Raw genomic sequence first — 13,504 nt, forward strand, 5'->3', positions numbered from 1 at the left:
AAATGTGATTCTAGCTTAAGTAGTTTCAGAGTCAATTCTTGCTTTACTGCAGTGTTCAGTATTTAGAGCAGAGCTTTAACAGTTTTTTTTTCAGTTTTGAAATTTCCACACCCACGTGAGTAATATACAGGGTGATTATAAAGTTTCGATACATTTCTGTGAAAAATATATATTAGAATCAAACCAATAATGAGAATGGATAACCTAACACTTAGTAACACATAATCTATCAAAACTTCTACAGATAATGTAAACCCGACCAAAGAATAACACATAATCCACCACAGGTTGCACTGAGCCTTATTCCAAATGACCACCCTGCACGTCCACACAAAACTCCCAGCGACGCACCGCTGCACGAAACACCTTTTCTAGCATTGTACAATGTTGTGTGGACGTGCAGGGTGGTCATATGGAATAAGACTCAGTGCATCCTGTGATGGATTGTGTGTTACTCTGAGGTTGGGTTTACATTATCTGTAGAAGTTTTGATAGATTATGTGTTACTAAGCGTTAGGTTTTCCATTCTCATTATTGGTTTGATTGTAATATCTGTTTTTCACAGAAATGGATCGAAACTTTATAATCACCCTGTATTACACCCGTTACACGTGGGCGAGCAAAGAGTACCCTTCACTACACATTCCACGGCAACTTTCAGACGGAAGTGGCTAGCGACACGCGACAGATGATAAGTGACACGGTCCCTTCCAGTTTGTAGAGAAGCATTCACCGTGCCAAAAGACCTACGCGACACGATTGATTGAGAAAAAGGCCAAGTCCGAGCGACGAAAGGTTGCTTTCTGAAGGTTCGTTTCGAAGTGAGACGTGCCCCTTTTAACTTAGACGTGATAGCTTCCAAACATACCAAATATAAAATTTTAAACTTCAAAACAAAAAGTATACATGTCGGATTTTTTTTTCGATCTTCAAATTGTTGGTGTTGTACCGATGTTACCTAGCCGAAAGTTTATACAGAATTATCTCGTCTCATCTCGTCTCACCTGGCCTAGTTTAGCCTCGATATTTAAGTCTATTCTCCTATTCGAAATAATAGACACAAAATTCAACATAAAACGAACTTAAACATAAGTATCAGTCTAAAATTCACTTTGGTATTTATGAATGAATGGTAGAAAACAACAAAATTTTGATTTTCGCTAAATATTCATATAATTACTTTCATTTAGTAAAGCCTCGAACGAGACGAGACTGTGATTTTGTAGGACACTAAATCTCGTAGGTCTCGCCTTGATTTTGCATTCATTTATCTAGTTCTCACCTTATCAAGTCACGGAAGGTCTGATCTCGTTGTCATTTTAATCTTTAACCTGGGATCGGTCGCAGGTGAGCGCGGTGCTCACCCTTGCTTTTCAGGCATATTTTATGGCATTTTATTATTTTTAAAATTTATTTTTTGTACTTTAAATTATCTTTTTTTTTTTTTTTTTAAATATTTGTCTGTTTTCAAACAGCGTAATATATCATCGAAGCGAACAACTCTCATCGCTATACAAAAAGCGCATGTTCCTCAAAGCTGCCGTAAAGAATTCTGGGCAGTTTCGTCTGTGCTCCACAAATCTGGTGTAATATAAAATTAATTAGACACCTTTAGACACGTTTCGTATTTTCTATTAACACGACAAAAACGTAGGTACGGAAACGCACTAGAAACAGGTAGACTTATTGACAAAGTAATGCGCAAATCTATATTCCTTTTCCGGAATGTCTGGAGTAGCGACGCGCAGAGGAGAAAGCTTGCGAGCGGGAGCAGACTAAGTGGGGAAGGGTGCAGAATGCAGAATTCCCCTAGTTGGCTTGCGTTCTGTCATTCTACTACAGAACTACTGGACCAGTCATCACCCTCCCGCGCGGTCCCCTCCCCTTCGCGCGTTCATTGGACGAGGCACACAGCCACAACGTGCGCCTAGGACGCGTTCGCGTTCTCTTACTCCAGACATTCCGGAAAAGGAATATATATAAAGAAATGTAACGTAATCGGTTACACTGACAACACTCCTTCCACGACAATGTTCTCTCTCAAACTGCTCTTTACGTTACGTCATCTCATTAGAATGTGAGCAGATCTCTCGTGACCCTCTAAATGTCAGCTAGAGAGAACCACAGGCCAATATTTTAAATACTGTTAATATGTCACTTAAAATTGAAAGTGAGCGCGGCGCTCATCCACGACTCGTTGGTCTCCACCTCGATTCGATTTTCATAACAAGATCGAGACAAGAACAAGACTTATCTCGTCTCGAGGTTTTTACCACTATTGCTCTTGTCTAGCCTTACGGCGGTCGGCCTACATGCTGACAAGAGAAGTAGGGAACGCAGCAGACCAACCAGACAATAGCGGTGGTGCCGAGAATCAGGACGTCGCGGGAGGAGGTGTTGCGCGCACCTCGTTCTACAGGCTGCTCCGTTTCTCATCGCGCTGGATTGGTCGCTTCCCCACTTCCCTTGCCAGCATGTAGGACGCCCGCCGTAAGACTGAACAAGAGCTTTAGCAATCTGCCTGGAAAAATAAATTTCACCGTCAAAATGTGGGAAGGTCAAGCTGAAGCCATCCAAGGAATTTACAAGTGTCTCGCACAACAAACCAGTCCTACTGGCGAGGATGAAGTAATCCCATGATGCAATTTGAATAGCACCAGAAGATCTCTTCCTAGAAACTTTCGAGTGCGCTCACACGAGAAAGTGCTTTGTGGTGTTGTGTGATAAAATGTTTAACGAGGAAAGAGGTTCTCGCGAGTTGACATTAAGGCGCCACGGTTACATCTTAAGTTCTAGAAAACTCTTAATCTTCTCCAGAACTCAACTGGCATATAGCACGAGGAAACCTCTTTCTCTTTAGGAAAACGTCATGTTTTCTTTAACAACTATACGCGTGAATTATAGTGGCCTTCAAGGTGCCTCACCGTACGTTATGCATTAACTACCGGTAATTTGTCCACGACTAATTAGGCTACCGTGGCAGAAAGTTAAATGTACAGTCATAGACAATAAAAATGGGACACCTACAACAATGTCCGCAGGATTATTTTTAAGGGGGGGGCTCTTTCATTGTTTTTATTTGTTGTTGTTGTTGTTGTTGTTATTATTATTATTATTAATACTACTACTACTTATGTTTTTTTTAAAAATTACATACATTTGTAATTTCCTTATTCTGTATATCTATATACTTACAATTTGCATAACTGTATACTTAACATTAATTCATGTAGGACAAAGAGCTGTTTCATATAGTTAGATAATCAGTGTAAAATAGACTGACTGTAAGCTTAAATATAACCGTACTTCAAATAATAATAATAGTTGATATAAATAACGGCCTGTAAGTCACAAAACAATAATTTTTGTTATAAAATATCTCTACAATTTCACCATTCGAATTACATTAACCATTTGCAGAAATCTCATGGAGGAAATTACCCCCATTGACCCCCCTGCGGGCGCCCATGGACACCTAGATCCTGAAATACTAGATTCCCTGCAAAACGTTATGTGCATTGCCTAACTCTACGGCGGTGGTAGAAGTTGGCATTAAAAATCTGCTATTAAAACTCACATATCGCCTTAAGGTTAGGCAAAACACATAATTCCATGCACGGAAGCTCGTGTTTCAGTATCTAGATGTTCCATTTCTATTCTATTACCGTGGACTGTACGTTCTTTACTTGCAGTTTCCTTTGTACATTCTTTGTGGGCATTAATTTGGGTTTCTCTAATTTACGAAGACGAAAGGTTCTATAAGAAAGTGAGGGGGAAGAAAATTTTCATAAATGGATTTAAAAAAAAAATCATAGATATCCCCCACCATCTTCATGTTGATCCGTACAAGCATCGGCCCCCACCTATCACCAACTTCGACCAAAGCATCCCCCTGCTAGGAATTTCCACTTCGAGCATCTACTATATCATATCCACAATAGACCTGGTGGAAGCTGCTTAGTTACTCAACTTAAACTCTAAGCTCTACTCAATATATGTTCATATAAACTCGACTCCACTTCTGCATGAGATGGCAGAATGTCATAAATATTTTCGCAAGACTCGAGACTGATTTGTTACTATTTTTCAACTGTGTACACAAAATGAAAATTCATACACAAAGATCCCACATGCAAACACTCTATACTGCAACTTTATAAAAACCTTGAGTGCTAAATTTGACAGAAAACATTGAAAAGGTGCCAATATATTGCGTAATTGTCAATTGCACTTGTTGACCTGGCACATGACAAACACTTAATTGGCCAATTACAGTGCCTGACCTAAATTCACGCAATAAAATGTTGATAGCATTAAGATCAACATCATTCAAAATATTCTAGTCAGGCAGGAAAATAACTGTTTATGAATCTGATGGAAATACTTTGACAATAACCTGAAATCTGAAATAGTGACTTTCGCAATCGAAAGGAACTTGAATACCTAAAATTTTGATTTAATTAATATTGCGCAGAGCCTGGGTTAAGGCGATATACTATTTCTATCTACCGAGCGGTCACTCAATCTAATGCGTGTCAAAAATTAACATCTAAGAAATAAGCAACAGAGGAAAAACTATGCAGATTGCGCTACTACTATGATCTCGTTTTATTTTTACAACTTATTAAGTATTAACCACAGAAAACATGTTGAAAGCTCAGTTACAGTTTAACTCGGATGAAACTTCTGAATTATTTTTGTGTATAATAGTTGTGTGTGTGTGTGTTTAAAGGGGGTGGGGGCTTTCTGAATGGGTGTGCGCTCCCAACGGAGATCCAACATTTGTCCCTTTAACTTAAATAAAATAGCGTTAATGACTTCAGTGAAAATTTCAATTACATATCTGAATAGCATCTACCCAACTTAGCTGAGTTGGCTTACAGCCTAAATATACTGGTGCACTACAATATATTCTGAGGAATAAATTTTCACATGTCATATTTATGTGCACACATTAGAAAAAATGTTCAGGACGATACTCCAACTCAAAGTTCATTACGGAAACTTCTTTCATTATATTCAAGTTAAAGTAATAATTAAAATAACTTTAATTTGATACAACGACAAAAAGATGTAGATTTACACGTTTCTTCTCATGCTCTGATGAGCAAGGACTTTCAGGAAACAAATGGGAAGATGAAGCATCTGCTTCTAGTCTTGATATTAGTCAAATTGTCTCGACACATGCGATGACATTTTTCAGCCGATAAATCATGCATCTTTATTCTCAATCAAAATTTCTGCTCACGGCAGCACTGTACAAAACTGTCTATTTCTTTTGGTGAATGCCTCTGTTCTTACAGATTTTTACTTTCTTGAAAGCAGACATTTCGGCTGTAATAACTAATAACGAGTATACACGTATGTTATGATGTTCTTCTGAGCACTCCCAAATGTTAACCTCATTTCCACGTACATCACCTCAGCAACTGCAGCCTTGGAGACCACCGAGGCTCTGGCGTCTGAACCTATGGCCAGCACAATCCTTTATAGAGTTGTTTGATTTGAGATTTTCTTTTTAAGTACACTTTATGCACAGATAGGACAATCCGGAGTGGGCCTACAGTTTAAAGTGGGATCCGAACCACTTTGTGCCTCCACAGAGTATCGAACCCGGGTCCCCTTGATCACAAGGCGACGACGTTACACTAAACCATCGGGGAGGCTACCTTTGTATGGTTGTATGTATGGTCTCCTGTGTTTTGCTCATTGGAATATATGTGCTGAGTGCTCCAGTACCGCCTCGTTTATTACCCTGGGTAAGGAGATTTTAGAGACTCGCATGGTGATATTTATACATTGTAAGGGGCTTGGCCGCATATAATATGACGGGTGAAAATAGCCTAAGTGCTAACGCATACAAAATTTTAATTTCAATCAATCAATAACATTCTTCTATGAACATCGGTAAGAATTAAACAAAATTAATGGCTAGTTAATACTACAACAGCAAAAACAACTATTATTATTATTTGTATTATTATTATTATTAATAATAACAATACTAATATCAATTATTATGATTATTATTAAATGTGATTTTATGTATATAACAATACTATACTATTCAATAGTCCATACCAGTTACAATACGTGTAATTAAAGAGGACTAAGGACATATACTGGTAGAAGATTTCGATGCACGCACTACATAATTAATTTGTTTTATATGAATTGTAAGGTAAAAACCAACAAGTGTAATATGTCAAATTAAAGATGCGCGTTTACGCTACAATATTTCTTTGGAACATTTTCTTCTGAGATGCCTAGATTATTAATAAATTAATGATAAATATAAAAAAATAGTAAAAAATACGATTCGTTTTTACTAATCCGTGATTAACTACTTAACGGTTGCTCCTATCGAAACACTAATATAGATCATATATTAAGATTTCACTGAAAAAAAGTTCGTTGAGATCGGGCCATTGGTTTCAGAGATATAGTAATTTTTTCGAATGTCAACATCCGCCATCTTGGATTAGCCACCATTTCTATTAGCTACCACTTTCAGATGGCAATCATGGGTTTTTAGCATCCATTCATAACCATGTAACTATGGCATAAAGGAAAATTAATTCCCCCAAATTATACCAACATCTTGGCTGGCCCATAGACCATTAGGGTTTTAATATTTTAAACATATATGTTATATTTCATTTTCTGGCCTTTTAAGTCATGTTCCCTTCATTGCGGGTCACTTTGCAAGAGGACGCCCAGGGCTGTAGCCCTTCAAGTGCACCTAAATCCTGGCCTGGTCTCAACTGCGTTGTATTGGTGTTCTACACGATACTCTTTTGTTATTTTACACCATTTTCTACAAATCTATAATAGGGCATTTCAGCGTTATGTGTGCTACATTTTACACACAAAATTTTAAGATCTAGACATCAGATTGGATTAAAATATTCATAATGGACTGATATCATAGAATTATGAAGTACTTTATGGCATCTGTTAAGAAATGAAAAACTTGAGCATAATGACGTAAGCTGAATACATGAAAAGGATTAACAAAAGTGCATGACGCTTTAAAAATTTAGCAAATTTTGACTGCATTTGTCTCTAAAACATATAGGCTGCATATTCTAGTAACTTTTATTAGTGAAATGTGCAAATTATATGCATTCAGAAACATCTCAACTTTAATGCAATTAAAAACAATAATGATTTCCATATTAATTCGTTTTGTTATTTACATGGAACAGGACCACTTTTCGTGGAATGCCCAATAGGTTATTCGTAACGTTAAACACTGTACTGGACGATAGCAGCGAAATCGGCATCGGTTGCATACTTTTCTGTCGTTTTTATTTTTTGCCGGATTTGCAAAAATACCGGTCTAATTATCCTGAAGGTTATGCAAAAATCAAATTTACATTGATTTTTACCAATATTATGTGAGAAAACTGTTTTGTAATACATAACAAGTATTTTTAATATCCTGATATATGTAGCAAAACTCTGGTAAATTGATGCTTATAATTGGCGTGCAATACTCACCTTAGTCAATATTTTTGAATAACTTTTAATTGTTACAATTGTCAAGCATCGGTATCTGTATAGATAGAATCGGTAACAGTATCGGTATAATCGGTATCGGTATAGGCAGAGTCGGTATCGGTATAGGAAAAATCCGTATCGGTATAGGCAGAGTAGGTATAGGTAGAATCGGTATCGGTATATGTAGAATCGGTATCGGTATAGGTAGAATCGGTATCGGTATAGGTATAATCGGTATCGGTATAGGCGGAGTCGGTATCGGTATAGGCAGAGTCGGTATCGTTTTAGGTAGAATCGGTATCGGTATATGTAGAATCGGTATCGGTATAAGTATAATCGGTATCGGTATAGGCAGAGTCGGTATCGGTATAGGAAAAATCCGTATCGGTATAGGCAGAGTAGGTATAGGTAGAATCGGTATCGGTATAGGTAGAATCTGTATCGGTATATGTAGAATCGGTATCGGTATATGTAGAATCGGTATCGGTATAGGTATAATCGGTATCGGTATAGGCAGAGTCGGTATCGGTATAGGAAAAATCCGTATCAGTATAGGCAGAGTAGGTATAGGTAGAATCGGTATCGGTATATGTAGAATCGGTATCGGTATAGGTAGAATCGGTATCGGTATAGGTATAATCGGTATCGGTATAGGCGGAGTTGGTATCGGTATAGGCAGAGTCGGTATCGTTTTAGGTAGAATCGGTATCGGTATATGTAGAATCGGTATCGGTATAGGTATAATCGGTATCGGTATAGGCAGAGTCGGTATCGGTATAGGAAAAATCCGTATCGGTATAGGCAGAGTAGGTATAGGTAGAATCGGTATCGGTATATGTAGAATCGGTATCGGTATAGGTATAATCGGTATCGGTATAGGCAGAGTCGGTATCGGTATAGGAAAAATCCGTATCGGTATAGGCAGAGTAGGTATAGGTAGAATCGGTATCGGTATAGGTAGAATCTGTATCGGTATATGTAGAATCGGTATCGGTATATGTAGAATCGGTATCGGTTCAAAGTTGAATCGGCTCAGCCCTATTAAAAGTAGATCAAGAACTGCTGAAATATGACGAGAAGAACATTCACATCCATGACGTAACTGGGATTCGAACTTGAGACCTCATGCTTAGTACACCACGTGGCACTACGATATAATTTTTTCTGCCTTCACGACCAAGAAACACTGCTCGCTCCTGACCTGCGCATTTCGATGGAATCGTCACGGAAAAAAACAGTTTGATTACGTCTTCATTATCCGAAGGCTCCCAGTGACGTCACGACACCCTCTTTACAAGTCAGCGTGCAGACTAGAGACAGTCATCTGGGTTGAAATCACGTCAAGCGGCGAGTTGCCTCCTGTCACAAAGGTAATATACGTGTCACTGCAAGGCTGTACACAAGGCTGAAAGAAGCAGTTACAAGCGGAGCAGAAAGTTCAAGGACCTCGTCATAGTCCTCACTCACCTGGCAGAGGGGCTCGTCTGTGTACAGCAGCGGCTTCACTTTGCGTTCCTTATTTTTCCTGTTGCAGTTCTTCACGGCGTCCTTCCAATCGCAGGTCTGCTTTTCAATGTCGAAATACAGACCAGCTGGACACCTGATAGCCTGAAGGCCCTGGAAAAGAATAAATAACAGTGTTAAAACCAATATAAAGAATATATAGCATAATTAAAACCAAGATATAAGGGTCTACCAATTTAAACGTCAGAACTTTGAAAGAGTGTTATGGCAACACTGACTGGAATGATGAGATGGAACTGTGACATCTGTGTGCAGTAGTCTGTGGCAAGTTATCATGAAGAGATACACAATGCAACAACGCATAGAAATTATCCGAATGTATTATCAAATTTCGTGTTCAGTTAACAGATATTTCGTTCATTGAGAGCAATTTATGGTCAACATAATCGTCCGACAGAACATACAAAACTGTAGGATTTGGGCAGATGAAAATCCGCAAGTGATTCTGGACGTACACCTTCATCCTAAGAAAGTGACTGTGTGGTGTGGTTTTTGGGCCAATGGCGTGATCGAGCCTTATTTGTTTGAGAACCAACATGGAAATCACGTGACTGTCAATGGGAATTGATAAAGGAATATGGTGGTGCAGTTTTCGTGGCCTAAACTGACAAATCTTGACATCAATAATGTGTTTTTCCAACAGGACGGTGCAACTTGCCACACAGCTCACCAAGCAATGGAATTATTGCAGGAAAAGTTCCCCGGACGAGTTCTGTCCAGAAAGGGTGATGTGAACTGGACACCAAGATCATGGGGTTATGTCAAATCCAAGATCTATGAGACTAAGCCACGCCATGACCTAAAACGGAACACCGAACGAACCATTGAGGCTATACCGCTCAATATGTGTACAGACGTGCTGGAAAATTGGACATGCAGAATCCATTCCACCCACAGAAGTAGAGGATGACATTTGAACGACATATTGTTCAGAAACATAATGCCATTGTTTGCTCTTCAAAATAAAATAAAAAAATCTATATCATTATCACTTGTGGTTTTCATTCTATCTAATTTTAAATATCTGACGTTCAAATTGGTAGACCCTATAGAAGAAATAACAGTGTTAAACCAAGATCCGTACAGTATCAATATAACCAGGCCGACCTCCGTGGCTGAGTGGTTAGGATATCGCGCTACAACGCCCGGGTTGGAATTCTGACCTTTGTGAGTGTCCCTTCACCAACATCATCATGTCGTCATTCATCCTCATCGTTGCGATTAGGCAAAAGTAGCAGAAACGCAACGCCAAATAACAAAAATTGAATCAATACAGCCAGTCTTTATGGAGGCGAAGACTTTATCCGAATTATTTTTAGCCGATGCAAAAATGGACGAAAATTTTATTAAGTTATTCTATATATGTCACCATGGGCGTGCATTCCAGTGCAGCAAGGCCAGCACTGCTAGCCCACAGAATTGAAATTATTAGACCCTTTCTTTAATTTTTAATTTTTCTGAATTTATTCCTTTATTACGTCAACAGAACAAACGTGCATGCGTCCAAGTTCGTCCTTTTTCGATATGGAACAATTGTCACCCTCTTGTGGCGTGTGACATAACACTGTGATCAACGACTCTCGCTATGGTAAAACCAGGCGAAGCAGGGTTTGAAAATTTAAACAGGTGACCTTGAATCATACAATAAGAGGCCACTTTATATGGAAGTAAATTATTTCCCCACCAATCGGTAGGGGTGTTGTGAAAGGCAGTATTAAGTGTCTACGTGTAGGCGTCCTATTATTGTATTGCCAACGTTGAGGCAAATCACCAAAGCGGGGTTTAGATATAATTATACGCTTTGGAAGCACGACAAAAACACAAAAATTTGATTGTTTACATAACATATTCTTCATGAGACAAACTTTTCAAAACGTTGACAGTCGGAATACGTATAATATTGTTTGTCGTAGGATATTTGATTCTATTTAACACGTCCATAGATACATGCGTCAAAAATAGTTGTCAACATTAGCTCTAGTATAATATTTATTTCTTCTTTTTGTTGCATATTTAGTGCAATATGTAGCTCATGTTAACTGTATTTTTCCTCTGGCATTTTTTATTTATTTAATTAGCACTGCTTATTTGTAACATTAAGGTGCCGTCAGAAGATGAACAAAGAGGCAAGGGTGTGTGTGGCAGACGCGTTCGTGGCCTTCACTGAATTAATTCCTCGGTATGCCTGAAGGAAACTCCGCAGTATAGCATTTGTTTCCGTCGGGTACTACACATTGTGACGTAGTACACCTCAAGAGTGGAGTAACGCATTGCGAAACTAGAGGTCTTGCATTTGTGCGCAGTCAAGGTGTATGTAGATATTTAATTATGTTTAATTATTCAAATATTTTGTCAATGCACCATTTATTATTATCTACTGAAGGAACTTTAAAGTGCTATTAATTCTGACACCATATTTGTTTCAGAATCCATAACTGAAAGTTCATTGAAAAGCGGTGTTGAGTAACAATGCTATGTCTTACAGCAGATTTATCTTATTGTCATTTCATAATTCTGCAGAGAGAAAACGACCACATATGAACTGCAATTGCTTTCGGCCATTTCTATTTTAAACAAAGTAATGTGGAGCAAATGTAGCTGAGAGGAATTGTGCATAATCCTCACAATCACGAATTAACATAAAACAACTAATTTTGAACCAGAAGTAACCCTTTTGAAAAGTGCAGATTTTTCTGTCTTTGAAATAGGAGTATCTTAAATTCATATTTCTTACCATAAAATGTTCATGATAATCACTACTTGTATATCACAATTAGCTGGACAATGTTTTTCATGGATTTTAAAAATAATTCCGTAAATGTTTAATAAAGAATGAACGCGGTATTAGTAGTCAGTATGAATTCAACACCCACTTCGTGTTGGAGAATTCCGCCTCCTCAAAGATAACAAAAGTGTTTATCTATTCAGAGGACTAATTGACAAATAAATTTGCGTACTACGCTCTTTTATTGAGGTATTGCAGAGGTTGAGGCTTATTGCGAGGAAAAAGACATCACTATTTATGACACAACACACCACCTCAACATGAACTCGTAAGATAATTGTTCACATAAATATTTCGTATAGATCATATGCAATAATTATTACGTATTGTTAATTACTTAAAGGGAAACAGTAGATATCGCTACCTGTTTTATGCACGAATAGTAGTGGGTATTAATGAGTAAATAATATTAAATTAATATTACAGGATATTGTATTTTCTATGACCACTGTTAATATGGTTATGTCCTCCCATCTATGAACAAAAAAGACAAGCTTGAAATTGCTTGAACATGTTACTGTACTTAAATTGGCTTCACTACAAATATGACAATCTTTTCTACAATGCGCTAAACTTTGTATGTGTAGAAGAACGAATGTACGTATTGTAGAAATGTCCTTTCTTTCCGATACTTTAAACAATTTTATCACTCATTGCATTCCTGTGAGTAGCGGACAGCGGCAGATCAACTAAAGGGTGGATGGATGACTTTTCTAGGTATCGTCCGCTAGATTCAATCAAGAGTGGCTGTTTCAAACGGCTCAAGGGGGTGATGTTTCATTTTATACTTCGAAAGTAGTCGAATGCAATTAATATTTGTATGTATTGTTATTTTTAGAATTGCTTATTGTTCCTATCTCACTTTTACTTGTAACCCTTTACTCGTCCATTTCTCGGTAAGCAAAGAACGCTATCTGATTGTCAAGATCTTCTGATGTTTCTCTTCGCTCTCTCCTTAACTTTGTCTTGCTTTTATATTCTCTTTCTTTATCTTTCTCTCTCTCTCTCTGCTATCATATCTCTTTGTTTGTCGGACACTCATCTTTTTCATTTCTTTTTCTCCTTCTGCAGTTCCCTTACTTTTACATTTCTCTAACATTTTCCTTTTAACTCTTTCTTCAATTTGTTTTATGTTTACGGTAGCTTTAATTCTATCGCTTTCTCTAATTCTATGCGGTTTTTCCACGTCTTTTCTCCTTTGCTTAATTCACTTCTTGCTTAGGATGACATGTAAACATTATCAAAATCAAAGCATGTCTAAAGTAAGGATACAACTTCTATATTTTGACCTCTCCCCCATTTCGAAAATGTCCATGGGTACCCATGGTTCCAGAGAGGGTTGATTTGGTAATGGACATTTCCACTCAATTTTTTAAAAAGCAATTTTAGAAACTACACCTTGGAAATATGACCCCTGTAAGTTCTCGCGTTTCTCTGCATTCAGTTAAAGGCAAAAACGAGATTTCTAAAGTTGCAAGGCTAGCGTTGCGCTCAAAACATACCCCGCCATGTTAATACGTCACTATTTAGAGCTCGTTTGTCGTCTGCTCTTCGAGCGTTCAGTTTACTGTGGGTAGTCACGGAGAACCAACGTGTGCAGCAGTTTTACAAATCTGTACAGATTTAAATAATGGAAGAAGGAGCGATAGTGGAAAGGAAAGCTATGCTTTGTAATGATCATTCTTCTATTAA

The 13,504-nt window shown here is 37.9% G+C and overlaps 1 protein-coding gene across 1 annotated transcript in view; it reads right to left on the bottom strand.

Moving 5' to 3' along the window:
* LOC145979714 (chitin deacetylase 1) overlaps positions 1-13,504 on the bottom strand; it is a 72,486-nt gene that overhangs the window by 23,188 nt on the left and 35,794 nt on the right. Inside the window, exon 3 of the mRNA XM_083112688.1 lies at positions 8,971-9,120. Coding sequence (XP_082968814.1) covers positions 8,971-9,120 — 150 coding nt within the window. The remainder of the gene's footprint in view (positions 1-8,970; positions 9,121-13,504) is intronic.

This window comes from Lepisma saccharinum, chromosome 26 (genome assembly GCF_977018435.1).
Source record: "Lepisma saccharinum chromosome 26, izLepSacc3.1, whole genome shotgun sequence".
Taxonomy (NCBI): domain Eukaryota; kingdom Metazoa; phylum Arthropoda; class Insecta; order Zygentoma; family Lepismatidae; genus Lepisma; species Lepisma saccharinum.